Genomic DNA, 18,929 nt, shown 5'->3' with positions numbered 1-18,929 from the left:
GGAAACCCGGCTTTCCTGAGACATCTTCCACCATGTGCAAGATAGTGATCACAAAGTTTTCGCCACTTTGACGAAGAGGAGGAAAACAACAACAAAAATAGTACACAGCAATGGCCAAAGAAAAGGATAATACAACAACACTGTTCAATCCCAGAGCTCTGAAGTAGCATATCTTCATTCTGAAAATAGTTTTCTTTACGATGGAAGTCTTTTTTTTTTTGTTTTGTTTTTTCTTTTTTTTTTTTTTTTAATTCCTTTTTTTTATTTTAAAGTTTGAAGGAGAAAAAAAGGTCTGTAAACAGGTGGGAGCCAAAACTCCTGGCTCCTCCAAAAGCAGTCAAAACTCATGTCCAAGTGCTTGTTTCTGTTCCTGCTTGCAAGGGAACTATCAACTCTTTACAATTATCTATGGCCACAGTTCAACAAGAGTATTTTTTTTTTTAAACTTTATATTCCGAATGGAAAAATGGTGCAATACTCCGGTAATAATTTTCTTGCATTAGTCCACAATAAAAAGCCGCTAAAGGTAGATATACATATTATTCTCCAGAGATACACACTGTAATTTTAAAATGCAATAAGAGTCCTTGAGTAAACATTTACACGTGAATTGTCGCCGGCCCCTTCTATCAGTTTCTTTCCTTTTTTTTTTTTAAATTTCCTTTTTTTTTTGTCTTTTTTTGTTTTTTGTGTGTTTTTACCATTACAGGATTAGCTACAAGAAGGGCTGCGGACACTCAGTGCAAAGTTAGAAGCTAATAACAATTAAACATTTGACCAATGAGCAAATAAAAAGCATATACTGAACCAAAGGAAAAAACTTCACACGTTGAGTTAAACCACACGTGGGCACACACACACACACACTCACACACTCACACTCACATCTGTCCCAACAAAAACATAGAGTCTGAACTTTTAAAAAACAAAATTCTTAGAGCCTGTTTTTTGTGTACTGATGCTGACCTGGAAGTGTAATAATTCAACTCAGAAAGTGTTCACATTTTGTTATTGGCCTGCTGGATTCAAGTATTTGCATGTTGATATGGTTTGTTGCTTTTTTTTTTTTAAGTATTTTTTTTTCTTTCTTTGTTGTTTTTTTTTATTCTTTTTTTTTACTTTTTATATTTTTTGGGATTAAAAAAATGACATGAAAAAGTAATGAAACAAGGGTAATGTGCATAGGCAGATCCATGGGAGTAGTGGACACAGAGATACCCCAGCCCTGCCCTCCCTCCCCCCCTCTCAACCTGTACAGTCCAGAGTTGTCACTGGGAATCGTCACTTTTCTGTACCAATGGTAAAATATCACACTTCACCCTTTCTGATTATTGGGTCCGCCTCTGTAATGTGCATAATAGTCACAGGCTCATTTAAATAGGCTTTCATTTCCCCTTCCCACCCCCCCAAGTTGATAAAATAACCCTTTCCAGCCCAAATTCTGAAAAGTGCCCTTCATGATAGACCTATTCTAAGCAGCTTTTATACTTGGTTTTGAAAAATCACCATACAAACATAAAAAGACGACATAAAACAAAACAAAAAAAAAAAAAGCCATGAAAAAAGTAAAACCTGTCATTAGCATGTGACACTGACCAAAGGAGCCCATACTGTTTCAGGAACAGTTCACAAGGACTTCTGCAGTTTCAGATTCAATATTGGACAGAGGTACTAAGGAGGGCTGCCAGTCTCATGGGTTAAAGCTGGATTCTTCATCAAGCCCGGGACTGGAAAGGGTTACCATTTTTTAAATCTTTTTTTTTTTTAATTTTTTTTTTTTAAATTCTCTGTTCTCCTTTAGTGCTGATGATTGTTACTTCCACCGTGTCTCCTAGATGGACTCCCCGCTGAGCAGATCCCCCGGCAGGAGGGTGTTGAGGGGCGTGGGGCTCCCGATGACCCTTCCATCGTCGGCGCTGGGGGGTCCCCAAAGGCTGCTGGAGTACTGGGGCACCCCCCCCCAGAGCAGGTCGCTGCTGCCCTTGCCCCCCAGGCACGGGGGGTTCCAGTGGCCGGCGTCGGGGCGCACCAGCCCGTGGGAGCTGCCCGAGGAGCCCAGGCGGCCGGGCGTGGATCCAGTGTTGGACTGCCAGCTGGAGGTGGGCGGCAGCGCCTGCCCCTGCGCCAGGAACCGGTTCACCTCCTCCTCACCAGCAAACTCCGCCAGGATGGTGGTGTTGCCCAGGACACACCTGAGGGGATGAGCAAGGTGTGAGGTGTTGTTCCAGATTGCAATGCAAGATGTTTTCTATAACCATCGGTGTGGCAGATTATCTTTTGTCAAGTGGGCAGTTTGCCTCATCTCTCTCTGAGTGACCACATTCACTCCTCCCTCGGGAGGGGACGTTGCTGATAACAGCTATGGAATGTCCCTGCATGGCTGATAAGAACTACAACATCCCATTGGGAGATGCGAGCCCAGAGGGAGGAGCCAAGCATTCCTACCCAGATATAATCCAGAGGTTTTGAGACACCAGCACAGCTTTCTCCACTGGATTCACCAGTGGAACAGCAGCTGCCTCTTCTTCCACTGGATCTTCAGAGGAAGAATACATCCTTCTCTACAGGATCCCTGCTCCAACAGAACCACACCTGATACTCCAGGAGGGCTGCAGCCACAATTCCAATGGGACTGCTGCCAGCACCCTGACCCACAGGGTGTCAGGTTGGGCTCTGACTCTGTCAGTGTTGTTCTAGTGTACTGCATTGTTTATTTTATCCTTTTATTTTCTTTCTTCCCCATTAAAGACCTGTTATTTCCTGCTCCCATATTTTTGCCTGAGAGCCCCTTAATTTAAATTTTATAGCAATTTGGAGGGGTGGGGAGGGTTTATATTCTCCATTTCAGGGGAGGCTCCTGCCTTCCTTAGCAGACTCCTGTCTTTCCAAACCAAGACAGGTGTAAAGGGTGCTTTCTGTCAGGAATGTCTGAGGGGATTGGGATTGGTGCTTGTTATGGTTTATTTAGGGGGGATGTTGGTAGTGTTTGTTTATTCAGTGTCGTTGGCAGCGGATCCTTACCCAGAAGCCTGGGCTAACTGGGGTGTTGTTGGTTATGGCCTTGGGATAGGGTTGGTTGTGGCTGGGATAGGGTTAATGTGGTTATGGCCTTGTTTGTGTTAGGGTTGGTTGTGGTGGTGGGGCTATAGGGGGTGTTTTGGGGTTACTACCCCTACTATAGTAGGGATCTGTTGTTGGTCCAATCACATTTTAGTGGGGTGGCCATGCTTTATTCGGAGGGGGTGGCTATGCTTTATTCAGAGCCCTTCTAGTGGGGTGGCCATGCTTTATTCAGAGGGAGTGGGGTTGCTTTTGATTGGGGGCTGAAGGTTGGTGTTGACTTTGTTTGTGGTGTTGGGGGTTGTCTCGGGGGGCGATTCAGATTGTTTAGTGGAAGGGTCAGGAAGTTCTAACTCCTGACCTAACTGCACGCTTCCCATGCCTGAAGGAGCCTCCAGGGAACATGGAGAGAGACTATGGACAAAGGGGAATGGCTTCAGCCTGACACAGAGCAGGGTTAGATGGGGTATGGGGGAAATATTCTTCCCTGGGAAGGTGGGCAGGCCCTGGCACAGGTGCCCAGAGAAGCCTCCTCTGGATCCCTGGAATGTCCAAGGCCAGGCTGGATGGGGCTTGGAGCAGCCTGGGATAGTGGGAGGTGTCCCTGCCTGTCACCCTGATTTTTTAAGATTTTCTGATATTTACATTCTTGCAATGAACCTTCTCACACGCTTCCTGTAAATAACTTCTTGTTTTGCATTCTTTTATGGAGGAGGAGAAATTTGCTGGCCTGTTGGTTTGTCCAGTGTCATTGGAGAGGTGGCACTGTCACCCTCCAATCCACTGTCACTTTTGGAAATCTATAAATGTTGGAGTCAGAAAATAAACTTCCCTTTTCTTCACCTTGAGAGCAGCAGGGTGTGTAGCATTTGTGTTGTTTTATGTCCCATAGTGACACCTGCCCATGGCAGGAGTGGGACTGGATCATCTTTAATGTCCCCCCAACCCAATCAATTCTGTGACAGGAATCCACCTTCCCCCAAGCTGCAATCAAGGTGAAAATTCCCACCACATCCCCTCACTTTGAGCAATCCCATCTCTTCAACCAAGCCTGCTCTGTCCTGTTTTCTATCCTCCTTCCTACATCCACAAACACCCAAATCCACACATGTGGAGACCACCTCCTCTAACTGACACATCCTGGAGCCTCAATTCTCTTCAGGAATAAGGACAGAAGTTCTCCAGCCAAATGATGCTCCCACTGCCTCCGTACTTTCTATAACCTGTTGATAAAGGAAATTGCTTTCCAACTCTAAATACCCAAGTAATTCTCCTGAAACATCACTCTCTGTATTCTTCATCCTGCCCTATGGCACTGATTTTACCACTTATGCCAATTAGTGCCATTGATTGTAAAACTCCTAAAAAGCAGATTTTGTTATCTTATACTTCTCTCATAACTCATTTAAAAAAAAGGCGACCACCATGAACAATTCCTTATTTAGCATTGTTTTACCCTCTCTGTTTCCTTCTAAAGCTAAAACCTTGTCCTGTGCTCTCCCTGAGCTTCCTTTGGAATCCTCATCATGTCCTACAACTTCTTTGTGGCCTTACAGGTGACAAGTCCTAACTGAGGATATTATTGTTGCAGTGCATTTTCTTTATTTGGCATATTCACTGTTTAATTTGTGGTTCTGCAATCCCTCTGTATTGTCCTCCCTCTGTCTTTGGTGTGGCACAAGCCCCCCGTTTTGTATATTATGTTTCTAAAATTAGATTGCTCCCTTCTTGTTATTCAGTTCAGTTAAGTGTCGGTTTCTCTGTTTGTTACCTGACCACTCCCTGCCAAGTTTCAAACCCCCCCTGTCCTTACTTTTTTCCCCAGAACCTTCCTTACTCCTCCTTCCATTAAATGTCAATCCTTCTCAGAACCTGCCCTTCCCTTTAGAAACTTCCCTGTCAGTTTTGTATCCTTTGAAACCCCATTAGTTTATTTAAGCTGTTGTCCTCCCTTGAAGTCCTTCATTGCTTTACACATTGTATTCCCCAGCCTTGTGTTCCACCCCCAGTTTTCAGATTGGTTAAAGATTGTATACTCCCCTGAGACCTTCCCTGTTTATAAGCTGTTGTTTGCCCTCAGTTTGGGGTCCTGGGACCCTGGATTGGGGAGTTTTACCATCAAATAAAGTCACCCCAAGACCCGTGCTGCTGCCTTTTTGATTCTACAGAGCTCAAATGGGGGATCTGTCACAGCCCTGGTATCACCTAGCTGGACTTAGGGTGCACCATGACAATTATTTATGCTGAATAAAGTTTTTTAACACCCTCTCATTCAGTATCTAGCCCCAGTTCACTTTTCCCTCTCTCATTAGGTAATCTTGAAAACCAAGATTGAATTACCTAGTGATTGGTTACGCCTAAGAAAATCTTTTCTGGGTTTGTAACCAAAGAAAGATGGAGCAGGAACTTACATGTGCAGAGACTTCTGGGCCTTGGCTGCTTCCTCCTTGGAACTGTATCGGACCACAGCATTGCCTTGGGTCAGGTTCAAGTGGAATGTGATGAGGGGGCCGTGCTGCAGACACAGCGTGCGCAGCGTGGAGCCATCGATCTGCAGGGAACAGGGCACCAAGGTTACTGCTGCCTCTTGGGCTCTTTTCTGCTCCTCTTAAAGATGGGGTTAAAGGGTTTCAGATGGTCTTTTGTGTTTAGACTTAGATATTTATTTTTATCCATATTTATTATTATTTATCCATATTTATTTATTATTATCCATATTATTATTTTTATCCATATTATAAATTGTGAGTTCTATAGTAATTTACTAATAAGTTAAAAAATGGTTAATTATTTTTCTGTATAAGGTTTTTAAGGCTAAATTATCTCATTAAGAAATGAAACTTAAATTATTTTTACTTTTAACTCAATAATTAATCCTTCCAAGTCCACAGTGCAGACTTTTCTGTTTAATTACAAAATATTACCCCAAACTATGGAGAAGAAGGTGAAGCAAAAGGATTGGTTACTATCCTAAAACTTCTATTTTGTTTTATATTACCCAAAACTATGGAGAAGAAGGTGAAGAAGAAGGATTGGTTACTACCCTAAAACTTCTATTTTGTTTTTTATATATTGCTATTTTAAAACTGTAAGTTTTTAAACTTTAAGTTTTTAACTTTAAGTTTTAAACTTTAGGTTTTATTGTTTAATATTGTTAAAGCTTTATTATTTAATAAACAAGTTTTTTTCCACTTTTCTCCAAAGAAATATTTTCTCCCAAATGGGTGATATTTCACGCTTTAATTAAACTACACACCCATAATCCCAGTGCTATTAATTAATTTTGGAAGCTTTTTTTACGGCTTCAGATCAAATGTAGTATTTTCTAGTGGGTTTGTGCCTTTTAGTACAGAAAGTTTAAAATTCTTAGCGTCCAGGGTTCCAACAGGTTATCTGTGGTACTGTCATTTTACCTTAAATGCCTAATTTACAAGTGTTTAAAAGCTAAAGAGTGAATACAATGAAAGTACTTAATGATACACTTATTGCTCTCTTCATTGAGGGAGATATCCTGATTTTTTAAAAATTCCCTACAGTCCAGAGTACAAATTATCTCAATTTAGGTTATACAAGTTATATTTATCATTAGACATCCATAGAAATCCAGAAATAAGTCAAAGGGAAAACACACTTCATAAATGTAATTAGAATTTCCCCAAGATTAATTTGGATGTCTGCATCCAAGGCTTTGTGGCTCATGTTCTCCCTTTGGAATGACACCGTGAAGGACAAATAGAGGATGTGATAGACATATGAGAAGAACCCAAAAAACCCATAGGAAAATCAGATTTTACATCTCTGTCTGTGCTTTACAACATCATTCACCTCCAAACTTACACACACAGAAATGGTGCCCACTGAATGACTAATTACAGGCTTGAAAATTCATACTTGATTTGACAGCACTTTGAAAACTTAACAAATTCCCTGTAGAAGACAGGTGATATATGCAGAATAATTATTCTTCTTTCAAATGAATCAAATGGCCGAGGCTGCTAAATGTTGTTCTCATCATCTCTTAAACTGCAGTGTTTTTTCCTGGCCAGTTTGGTACAGTTGCAGTTACCTGGGGGGTGAGGTTACGAAGAACCAGCCAGCTGCTTGTTCTCCCTGAGCTGTCAGTACTCCATGCAGAACCTGCAACACAAATTCCACAACAAAACATTTGATCAAGGTCTCTGGAGAGCACCTTACAGAAAATTTACCTAGAATCACAACACACTAACAAGACTGAGTGCTGCTGAAAACAAATCCTACAGCAGTTGCCTCACATCTTGATTTACTGCCTCCCGTGGAAGGAAAGGCTGCTGAATGAAAAGCTGCTCTTGTTACTTTTCAAAGATCTGTGGCATTTTTCATACTCCCACAGTAAATATTGAGCAACTAACAGATGCAGGTATGGCACTGCAACAAGCTGGATCCTCAGGATGCATTACAATTAATCTGGAAGACACATTTTAAAAGCAGTTCTGATGTCCAGGCTCAGATTGCTGCCTGCTAATAAAGATTTTTATAGCACTGCAGCACTCTGCTCTCTTGTCAATGACAGATTAATGTGTATGACTTATTCAAAACAGGTATTTCTGCACTGACAATGTCCTGATTGAAGATACAAGAACATAACCAACAAAACCTGCCCTAACAACCTCAGCCTGGGGCTTTACAATAAGAAGCTGTACAAGCTTAATATTTATGAGTGGCATCTGAGAGTCACAGTGCATCCTGTGGGTGCTCCAGAGAGAATCCTGGGAGCAGCTTTATCTGCCCTTCCAGGTGGGGGTTTGATGAAGAAATATTCAAAATAAATGGCAGGAAGAGGAAAGAACATTTAATTCTCAACTTAGTGTAAGCAAATTGTTAAAACAGCCTTATAAAATAGAAGTAATATCTGCAAATGTGTCTATATTTATATTGATAGAGATATCTAAATATAGATATATATATTTAGCCAGATCCATGGCTTCTCATATTAATATTAAAGCAAACAAAGGCATATAAAAAAAGGGGCCTGCATGAAAAAATTCAGGCATTCCCTGAGGGCCCTGCAATGCCATCAAGTCCTAAATGCTTCACATCCATGTGTTTCATATTAAATCCCACAGGCTCCTCTTGGAGTCTCAGATCACACCACAGAAGAGGACACATGTTTGAAAGACATTTTTAGAAATTAAGGAACTGCAGAAAAAAAATCCTAGTTGGCAGTTAAAGAAATTGGGCAATTCCTATGTAAAATCACCACCGTGACCAGCTGAAAGATGCTTCATTTTATTCAAAGTGAAATAAAGAGACAAGAGATGCATCCCCAGCACAGAACACTGCAGCTGTGTTAAAGCTCTGGTTTCTGGAGCCTCACAGGCAGAGCAGAAGCAAACAATGCTGAAAAGAAGGCAGAAAAGAGAGCAGTGAGTACCAGAGGAGTAAGAAGAGCTGGTCCAGCCCAGGGGACTGGCACCCCACGTGGAGGATGGCTTGGTGTTGGTTAAGCCTGGAGGAGGTCTGGTTGGAGCTGTAGTGTTTCTGGGTACCTTCCAGAGTTCGTGGGACAGAGAGGCTTGGGTGTGAGAGATTGGGCCAGAGGACCACGTGGACTTGATGTCTGACAGTTTACCTGCAACAGAAAAACATTTTAGTGTACATTGGGGTGTTCTTCACCAATGGGCATCCTGGGCTACATCCTCCCAGCTTCTCAGGAGGAAAAGAACAACTTTCTGTACCATCTAGTCCTACAAATCCTATATTGAACATAATTTGAATAATCCTATATTTGACCCTACTTAAACCACTGTTCACAATTTTCAGTGCTTTTGTGTTTAGTGAACCTCACACTACCTGCTACATGCAAGTTCCCTTTTGAAAATCTATTGTGTTGTTTTCTTGGTAAAGATGATAGATGGAAACAAGTCCAGAAAATGGATGTAGGTATTTGAAATCTGATTTCACCAAAATTATAATGAAACACTTCAAGATTGTCTCTCTCAAAGGTTTAACAGGACTTAAACACTTTTTCTTGCACAACTCATTTTACCTAATAAAAAGAATTCAGTATATCCATATGTTCTGCTGATGCATTATTAAAATTCTAAAGATCAAAGACCAACAAAAACTTTATTTCTGAATATTTGAAGTAACCTATACTCCTTTTTCCAAGTATCTTTGAGAAAAACTAAGTCTTCAGAAGATCAGACCACACCACAACCCTTCAGTCTTTATAACTTTCTGCTGTTGCTTACTCCTTCCCTAATCAGTTTTCAAACTCTTACTGCTGTAACTGCCAATTCAGAGTTTTATAAAATAACACAAATCCAAGAACAGCAGACACATTACAGCATTCAGACTGGATTGATTTAAATAATGAGTAACAAAACAAATCTTTATTCACCTTTAGCCTTTCCTCCTGATACCAACATGTGCTGTGCAATCAGAGCCCAATTTCCCTGTCACAGCACAGTCCCGCTGTTAGCAGCACTGGCAGCACATGGAGGGCTGGAATGGACTGAAAGGGACACAAATCCTGCATCTTCTGCCCCAGCAAAAGATGCTATGACTGTGCTGCCCTTATGTTTTAATGCTGATTGCACAGAATAAGAAAATATTTGGTCTGATAAAGTCCACGATGCAAAGATCTTGTGAATTTTTAAAAACCAGAACTGGCAGATTTAAGTTTCAGTGCTTTAAGACATCAGGCAGGCACTGAGTAATTTTATGAGTCCCAAAGCCAAATTTACCAGTTGCAAAATCCCAGACTCAGTTACATACACACACATTCCCCAAATTGACTCCATTTATCTAAATCGTTTAACTCAATTATTTCATATTGAATCATAACAATTTAAGTGAAAGGGCAACCACTCTCCCATCTTCTGGCAAACTGTAGCAACAGAAATAACTTGACAATGACAATGAGGACATTAATGAGTGTAAAATGGTGAGAGGAGAGGAGGAAGTCTGAGTTTGAGAGCTCAGAGCAGCCCCCAAGACAGGCACAGCACCACAGGCCAGGTGTTGCTATGTCACTACTTGTCATGGGGTAACACAGACATTAGATGACACTGCAAAAACAACCAAAAAAGGCAGAAAATAAAGCAGAAATGCATTGCAGATAAAGAAAAGCAAGCCACTCCTTTCTTTTCCTTTCACTGGAAGAAAACATCCCAAACAAATTATTTTTGTTTTGCATTCTGGAGCCTGACCCAGAGGCTGCACCCTCAGAGAAGTGGAGGGGTTTCAGTGGATCAGCATTTTCTTATCTAATCCATCTATACAGCCCAACACAACTTTATAATGGGACAAACTGCATATTTAGGCAGCCAGTTTGCAAGCAAAGTTTCCATGTTCTGCAAAAAGTAGCTCCAGAATTTAGAGCTCAGTAAAGAAAATGGAGTAATTATTTAGGTCACCCATATAGGAAAGCATCAGGCTTTGGCCTGACTATTAAAAGACACTCAAGAGCCCCAAACCCAACCCTCAGAGCCATGCAAAAAGTACCCCTTGGAGGTACTACTGAAGCTTTTTCTGAGCTGAAGGTGTTTCACTTTTAACAGTGAGTTTTTTTACACAAATTTCACATAAGCTCTTCCTGGAAGGGTCTGCTCCTGCTGAGGCCCTGGGCAGTGTTCCTCCCACAAAGATCATGCTGCCAGAGTGACACCAGGCGGGAATAAATCCATTTTTCCTCAGCACAATCCCAGGCTCACCATCCACCACTCCCCACCGCAGAGCTGCCAGGAGAGCACAGGGCTCCAAACACACTTGTGCCTGGGGCAGCACTCCTGTAAGCACTGGAAAAGCACTCCCTAGGGCCTTTTCCTGGGAATGCAGAAGCTGTGGAAGCAGAAAGGCCGTACCTGCAATGCTAGGTGCAGATGCAATGCTGCTGAAAGAGCTACTGTAGCCGGAGGCACTAAGCGGCCAGGCACTCGATGAAGGCAGCGTGGCATTCTGAGATGATGTTGGGGATGACCCTGCAGAACCAGCAGAGAAGCAACTAAGAAAGATGGGCATAATGATGTTTGGTGTGACATAAGCAAATCTCTTATGTGCAAATACAAACCATGCAAGGCATTCTCCTTAATTAGCCTGGTCTCTGAAGACTAGGAATGAAATGTTGCTGGAAGCGTGATAAAGTAGAAGGAAAGAGAAGCAAGCTGGCACAGGAACAATTCTAGTGCAGAGGGTAAATTCTGCATTTCCTTTAAGACACATGACTCAAAAAGTCAGTGTTAAAGTGTTTAGTCTCAGAGGAACAGGCTTCATTAATAAATGTCCTCTGCCAGCTGACTTAGGCAATGGGAAGTTTAAATGAGCAGAGATGTGTATGATAAACTAACCTCTTACCACGGGTGATCTGTCCTAAATTACTCAAGGTAAACACTTCCCCTACATCCTAATGCCCACAAGTATCTTTAAATTTTTGCAGACTTTTGGTAAAAGCAAAGATATATTTCAGCAATCTCTTCTCAAACTGATAACATAAATGAAATAGCACAAAACCACCTCAGTAAATCATTTACAATCTGAGCAGCTATCTAAGCCCATGCACAATTTCCTTACTGGCAGCAAATGAAAGAAACTGAACATAAAATCAAAAATCTTCATTGCAAAAACCAGGAGAGCTGGAAGTATTCTCTTCAGCCACCAACAAAATCAAGTGTGTATCCTGGGTGACTTATCATTCCTGACACACAGAGATGGGCTGTGATACTGAAACATCTTTAACCGACTAATAATAGGTGAGCTCTGTAGAAAAGAGCACTGTGTTGAGGTACAAGGGACGAAGTAAAAGGACAATCTCATCCCTCACAGCTCAATAAAAACCACAGGCTTTGTTTTCCATTGGAACAGCAACCAACCAAACTTCACCTTAACCAAACTCCCTGTGCTCCAAGGGACACTGATACAGACATCAGCTGAAGGTAACAGAATTCTCTATCAGGCCTTGTCTGGAAATAATCTATTCCCAGGCAGGAACTATGGAATTATAGCAGATTCAAAGGCCCACAGAGCTGAAAATGGTCCTGATTCCTCGTGGCTACAACTCTCAGCTCATAGAAGTTGACCCTCAAAGCTTCACTAGCAAACAGGGCAAAGCAAAAATCAACCCAAAAGCTGAAGTTTTACCTGCTTTTAAGTGCACAGGGCAAGGACAGCACACCCCACAGCCTGACCCTCTACCTGGGGAGCAGCTCAGTCAGCACAAGCTCTGTGCTTCAGGCTGCAGTTATACAAGCATAAAGAAACAGATTCTGCAACTATAGTTCTTACTAAAATTCTATTATTACCAAGCTAAAAAGCTAATGAGGAAAAAAAGCACACATTGACCCCCCAGAGGCACTGCTTTTCAGAAGGTCTGACCTCTTGAGGGCCTGTTTACTTCTGCTAAGACCATCTCTGCTGACCTTCTCTAAGGAGAGGAGTTATTTCTTCATTCCACAGGCAGATTATGCACCAACAGAGCTCATGTTCCTTCTCTAAAGCAGCAAGACCTGTAGTGGATATCATCTGATTTTACAGGGAGAGCTCTGTAGGTTTAGGCTTCTGGCCTGAAGAGTATTTCTTGGGTGAACTCTATTTGAAGTGTCACTGAATTAAACATTTTACAGCTTTTCTTTTTATAACTTCAAACCTGCCTGTTCCCTTGAACGCACTCTGGAGTCATTCAAGTTAATTCAACCTTACTCAAATACTTCAAGTTTCAGCTGAAAGAAAGGCTGCTTCTTGCTAAGAGACAACCAAAATCAACACTTTGCATTCCTTTCCCTCATGTTTCACAGCCCTTACCTGAGGTAACAATCCCAGAGCTGGACCCCCACTTCAAGGGGGTCACAGATTTACAGTCTGTGCTGGTATCACAGAAGTAACTGTTAAAACAAACCCCACATTTTTACTCCTGACAGGTCCTTCTGCACAGCCTGGTTATGCTATTCCTGTGCCAACTGCAGTGCTCTGGCAGAGTGCAGATAACTTGGCTATTTTGGCACTCAGATCACAATTAACCAAGCCACCTTTCCCTTGATCAACTTCCAGTACATGTGGCTAACAAGTAGCACAGTCACAATCCTTTCTTGTTTTATAGAATTTATTCTGAAGTAAGCACTGCCAAGACAAAAGGAATGGAAACAGCACTGGGAAATATTAGTTTACTAGTCAATTCCCATTTTTTTTCTTTTATGGTTTTGGAGATAAACCAGTTCTATTATATTTTGCTTATTGATCTTCTAACAAAGCTACAATTAATTAATGTACCAGAAGCCTGCTGTCTCAGCAACAACTGTGGAACTTTGTATTGAGTCTTCTGAGAATTTCACTAACTATGGAGGAGGGTGGGCAGTGTGGAGAGCAAAATATTGTTCAAAACCTTGTGATACAGGTCAGAAAAACTTCCAGCGACCACAGAAGTTTAAATTACATCTCACAGCCTTTTCCAATATAAAAGTATTTACATCCCATGGAAAACAAGAAACTTCTTAATCCCTCCTTTTAAAACAATTATTTCTGGATATTCAGTGTCAGTTCTGAGCAGAAGCATTATTAGATTAGGAGCACATGCAAAAAATATGTTAATCTGTAACAAATGAGGCCAACCCTTTCTTGGAAGGGAAAAGAAATGATGCACAGATGTGGAAGCAGTTTGTTGTTTACCTCCACTCTTGAGCAGATAGCGATTCACATCCTGTATTGTGGTGTTTATGGTAGGCCCAGTTGGAACACTGCCAGGAGTAACATCGGGGTCATTTTCAGGATCAATATTCTGCAGTCCTTTCCATGGCACTCCTGGGTGAAACTCTGTTTCCAACACAACAAAAAGGGAAATGTGTCAGGTTGTAATTCTCCAGAGCTTCTGTATTGTATTTATAGGGTGCCCTGATGAAGGGAGGAATGATGAATCTGACTCCAGGTTCTCAGAAGGCTAATTTATTATTTTATAATACTATATTATATTAAAGAATACTATACTAAAGAATACAGAAAGGATGCTTACTGAATGCTAAAAAGATAATAATGAAAACTTTTGACTCTTTACAGAGTCCTGACAGAACTTGGCCCTAATTGGCCAATGAGTCAAAACAACTCACACTGGAGTCCCATGAAACAATCTCCAAACACACTCCAAGTAAACATTATATACTATCCTATACTAAAGAATACAGAAAATATACTTTTATAAGTATATAGTAAATCTTTTTAGTATAAGATATACTAAAAAGATAATAATGAAAACTTTTGACTCTTTACAGAGTCCTGACAGAACTTGGCCCTAATTGGCCAATGAGTCAAAACAACTCACACTAGAAACTAATGGAACAATCACCTGTGGGTAAACAATCTCCAAACACACTCCAAGTAAACATTATATACTATCCTATACTAAAGAATACAGAAAATATACTTTTATAAGTATATAGTAAATCTTTTTAGTATAAGATATACTAAAAAGATAATAATGAAAACTCCTCTCTCCAGAGTCCTGACACAGCTTGGCCCTGATTGGCCAAAGAGTGAAAACAACTCACACTAGAAACTAATGGAACAATCACCTGTGGGTAAACAATCTCCAAACACATTCCAGACAAGCAAAACACACAGAAGCAAAGAGACAGTAATTGTTTTCTTTTTTCTCTGAGGCTTCTCAGCTTCCCAAGAAAAAACTCCTGGGCAAAGGGATTTTTGCAGAGAATGTGAGTGCCACATTCCTGCACATCAGGAGCACTCAACAACACGTTTGAGGGACAGCAGCCCAACAGCAAGGCTTTGGATTGAGTTACCTGGTGGCCAGTTTATGCTGGAGCCATTGGAAATCTTATCACTATCGGATTTGGCACGTGACCAGCTGTGAGGAACAGCTACAGGTGGGCTGGCAGGAGACTCACTGTTCTGCATCAGATCATAGCGGCCGTAGGAGTCATCGAGGGAGGACTTGCCCGGAGGACCAATACTCAAACCTCCAGGGATAGCACCTGCAAGGACAGGATATTTTTTGTTATTATTTGCCTTTTTTTTTCTTTTTGTATTACAAAGATAAAAGAAAACTAAAATGCAAACACGGTAAGCCAAGCTTAATGGCATCTGAAGCCTTAGCAGGGATTACAGCTGAGAGACACATTGCTGGTACAATCTAGATACTCAAGTTAAAGAATTCTGCATTAAATTCCTGCCAAAAAGAGACTAAGTAATTCAAATTATCACACTGTTGGTAAATAGGAACTTGCTGAGGCAGCATACCAAGGAATATCCCTCATCTCAGCCTTCCCCAGGCATTCAGTGCTGACAGGATGGATGATTTGAAATGGCTGTTCTCATGTTCCTACAAACTATCAAACAACAATTTGGCAGTAGCAGTGCAGCTACTTGCAGAATAAAAACCTGCTGTAAAAGAAGTAATTCATGCTGCTCAGAATAAAATCCAAGATATAATAAAGTTAAGAGAGCCCCATGTTCTAACAGAATAAATTTGATACAGGAAATAAAGGAATAACTGGCTCAGGAGACTGGAGGCGTTAAGGATAAGGGTGTTCAAACAGATTAGCAATCACTTCTGGCAAAGTAAGAATTTTTTGCCCCTAACTCTAGGCTGAGTAACTATGTAATCCATCATGCTTTGCACAGGGAAAGGTTGATGATACTGGAAAAATTGTGGGAGAAAGCCAATGTAAAGTTTTTTGGATTGAAGGTATGCAGGTCTGGAATAAGGGGAAGATTGTGGGACTTGTTTCACCAACAGTAAAGGCTTGTTTTACTTGAACTCCATGTTCTCAGCAACAAAATTCAACACATGAAAAATACATTCCTACACTGCATGCAGGGAGTGACAGCTGCAAGCCCTTCATTGCAGAAATCATCTATAAAATCGCACTTACACAAAAAAGGAACACGAGAGAAATAACTCCAATTGCACTGTGGCTGGAATCACCAAAAGCCAGGCAGGCAGGGGGACATGGGGGGGACAATGTCAGGGGACATTACCGTGCTTGCTGGAGTTCTGGTCAAGAGAAGAAGCAGCACTAGACAGATTATCCATTGAGTTGGGGTGTGTCCACTGAGGAAGGCGAGACTGGGACTGAGAAGTGTCCTTCACTGACAAACCACCAGTAATGTCCATGTTATTTACATTCATGTTCGGGTTCAGTCCAGCTGAGGGGGGAAAGAGATCCTTAGAAATCCATCAGACACCGAAGGATTGAAAAGCTGGCTTTGAAATCCAGCCACAACATTGATTTTCAGGTATCTGTATGCATGTGTGGCATTTTCAACGCACATTTTCAAGAATTTTTGCTTCTATGGAACACTAACAGAACTCCTATAAATTCAGAATATGTTAAAACCTTGCTAAAAAGGGAGGGAAACAAGATGTAGGGATAATATTTTAAAGCTGTCAGTATTTCTACTTGCAGTCTCTTCACTTGCCTTGGAAGAATGCACTGGAATGTTGAGTTTAAATCAGTCTGCACCACTCCATGGCTAACCCAAAATACTCCTCTTGTCTCCCCAGCATCCCCCCACGATGTCTGCCACTTAATTTTGCTAAAAATCCCCCAAAAAAGGAACCAATTAAAGGTCAGAAAAACAGCAGCTGTTTTTCATAGCAGGTTCTGCACTAACTGGTTTCTATTTTGTATACACAGAACAGAATCACCCAGACTGTTATTAAGGGAATGATTTTGAAATGCTTCTGTGACATGAATCTGGGTCTTTCTTGATATATAATCCTGAATGTTAGCAGATCACAGAAAGCTGAGATATCATAAGAACCTCTCAGACTTAGGCCTTTAATTCACAATTCTTTTTTGCATTCTGATGCTCTCAGCCACAACAGCTCACCACAGCAGTCAGAATTACCTTCTTAACTGCTGCATGGCAGATAAAGCTTGGCAATGCTATTGTATTCAGCATAAAGAGAGTCACAAAGAGATTAAATTAATTCCTTTATGTCAGAAAGGATGTCTGTAGCATACATCAAACAATCACACAGCAAACAGGTCTGAAAGGTTGCTCTGTTCCCTCTGTATCCAGGCCCAATCAATTATTTTGACTTCAATCATATTTGACAGATCTATGTCTAGCCTACCACAAAATGCTGGTGAAGATTTCAGGAACTTCCTAAATTATTTATTCCAGTACTCTACTCTGCTTAAGCCAAGTGATCCTTAATGTCTAGATCTTTTAATAAACTTAAGTTTATTACCTCTTGCATTAGGAAATGCAAGAAAATGTCTTCCTAGCTCTCTTTTACATTTCTGAAGATTCTTGCATGTCTCTTAAATCTTCTCTTTAGACTTCTGAGCAGAGGATTTTATTTTTTCCTTACCAGTTGCGTTTTTGAAACATTTAATCACCTCCACTATAATCTTTCTGCATTCCTTCAAACTGATCCACATATTTCTTGAAATATATTGACCAAAACTGATCCCTCACAGTGCTGACTACAGCAGAAAGATGACTTTGCACAACATTTTCCCAGCTGATATTCCTGTTTATCAATATGACATTTGTGTATTTTACAACATGATGCTGTTTATATTTAGTTCATAAATAGCAACATAAGGCTTAGGTTGGACTCTATGATCTTAGAGGTCTCTTCCAACCTCATTATTCTGTGATACAAAAGTAGTTAATTAGGCAAATATTCTGATATTTGTAGGCAGAATACAGATGAGCAGATACAGCTACCATAAAGGCATGATTTTGTTCTGTGATTTCAGTGCTATTTAATAAACAAAAAACCAACCAAACATATATATATATAAAAAAATTATATTTATAGATATATTTTTTCTCTCTCGATATATCTATATCTATCTCTATCTATATATAATCTATCTATCTATATATTATCTATATATATCTATATCTATACTTATACATCTATATATCTATCTACATCTATTGAGATGTGGAGAGATATACCGAGATATATAGAGATATATTGAGATATATATATATAGATATAGATATATATATATAGATATAGATATATAAATAAATATATAGATAGATGTATTTGTCACAGTGTGGAGCAAAATATTGAGGTGTGACTGGAAGAGATGGCCTCCCTGTGAGGAGCTGCTGCAGGAGGACACTCACCAAGAGGGTAAGGAGCAAAGGTGTTCGGTGAAGACTGTTGCTCTTTGGTCTGCAGGTCAGGAAGGCCGGGAGCCTGGGGATGGGGTGAAAAGCTATCCATGGCTGATTTGCCTGCAGAGGGGTGCAAAGATAGATGTGGAGGGGGAGGCTGCTGCTTCATAAGCAGGGCCTGGGCCAGCTGGCGCTGGTGCTGCTGGATCTGCTGCTGCATGTTATTGATTGTACGTGCAACCTGCAGGGAGAGAGCCAACAAACACCTGTCAGTGGGCAATCCACACAAACAACTGCACTTCTCTGCCTTTCTCGACAGTGAAACAACACACTGCATCCCCTTACAAATACAAACTGCCTGTGCAAAGGGCTGAAGAGCTCTCCTCCAGCAAGGCTGTGGATCAGCTTTATTTTTGATTTTATTTGTAGTTAGCACCCTCCCTGCCCAGCACTCAGGGCACGCATTGCATCCCTGATTTAAGGATGCTTTAGCTGCTTTGCTGTAACAACAAACACTCTGCCTTTCTCTACAGTAAAACAACACACTGAACTTCCTTACAAATACAAACTGCCTGTGTAAAGGGCTGAAGGAGCTTTCCTCCAGCAAGGCTGTGGATTTTATTTTTTTTTTATTTATAAGCTTTATTTTTGATTTTATTTGTACTCAGCACCTTCCCTGCCCAGCACTCAAGGCACGCACTGCATCCCTGATTTAAGGATGCTTTAGCTGCTTTGCTGCAACAACAAACACCTGGCAGTGGGCAATCCACACAAACACACTGCACTTCTCTGCCTTTCCC

General features: G+C 41.0%; 1 protein-coding gene across 11 annotated transcripts in view; it reads right to left on the bottom strand.

Moving 5' to 3' along the window:
• Nucleotides 1-209: 209 nt before the first annotated feature.
• TNRC6C (trinucleotide repeat containing adaptor 6C) overlaps nt 210-18,929 on the bottom strand; it is a 46,952-nt gene continuing 28,232 nt past the window's right edge. For 4 of the 11 annotated variants that reach the window (XM_031059947.1, XM_031059940.1, XM_031059950.1 and 1 more), the window contains 9 exons: nt 18,139-18,370; nt 16,021-16,188; nt 14,823-15,014; nt 13,699-13,842; nt 10,905-11,021; nt 8,471-8,668; nt 7,127-7,197; nt 5,472-5,611; nt 210-2,192 (listed from right to left, as the gene is read on the bottom strand). In XM_031059947.1, the coding sequence (XP_030915807.1) occupies nt 1,832-2,192; nt 5,472-5,611; nt 7,127-7,197; nt 8,471-8,668; nt 10,905-11,021; nt 13,699-13,842; nt 14,823-15,014; nt 16,021-16,188; nt 18,139-18,370 (1,623 nt within the window). In that variant the 3' untranslated portion in view covers nt 210-1,831. The remainder of the gene's footprint in view (nt 2,193-5,471; nt 5,612-7,126; nt 7,198-8,470; nt 8,669-10,904; nt 11,022-13,698; nt 13,843-14,822; nt 15,015-16,020; nt 16,189-18,138; nt 18,371-18,929) is intronic. The other 7 variants (XM_031059942.1, XM_031059945.1, XM_031059946.1 and 4 more) reach the window with 3 other exon arrangements.

The sequence above is a fragment of the Geospiza fortis genome, unplaced genomic scaffold (genome assembly GCF_000277835.1).
Source record: "Geospiza fortis unplaced genomic scaffold, GeoFor_1.0 scaffold244, whole genome shotgun sequence".
Taxonomy (NCBI): domain Eukaryota; kingdom Metazoa; phylum Chordata; class Aves; order Passeriformes; family Thraupidae; genus Geospiza; species Geospiza fortis.
The sequence above is the reverse complement of the archived record's forward strand: the minus strand, read 5'-3'. Positions and strand labels throughout refer to the sequence as shown.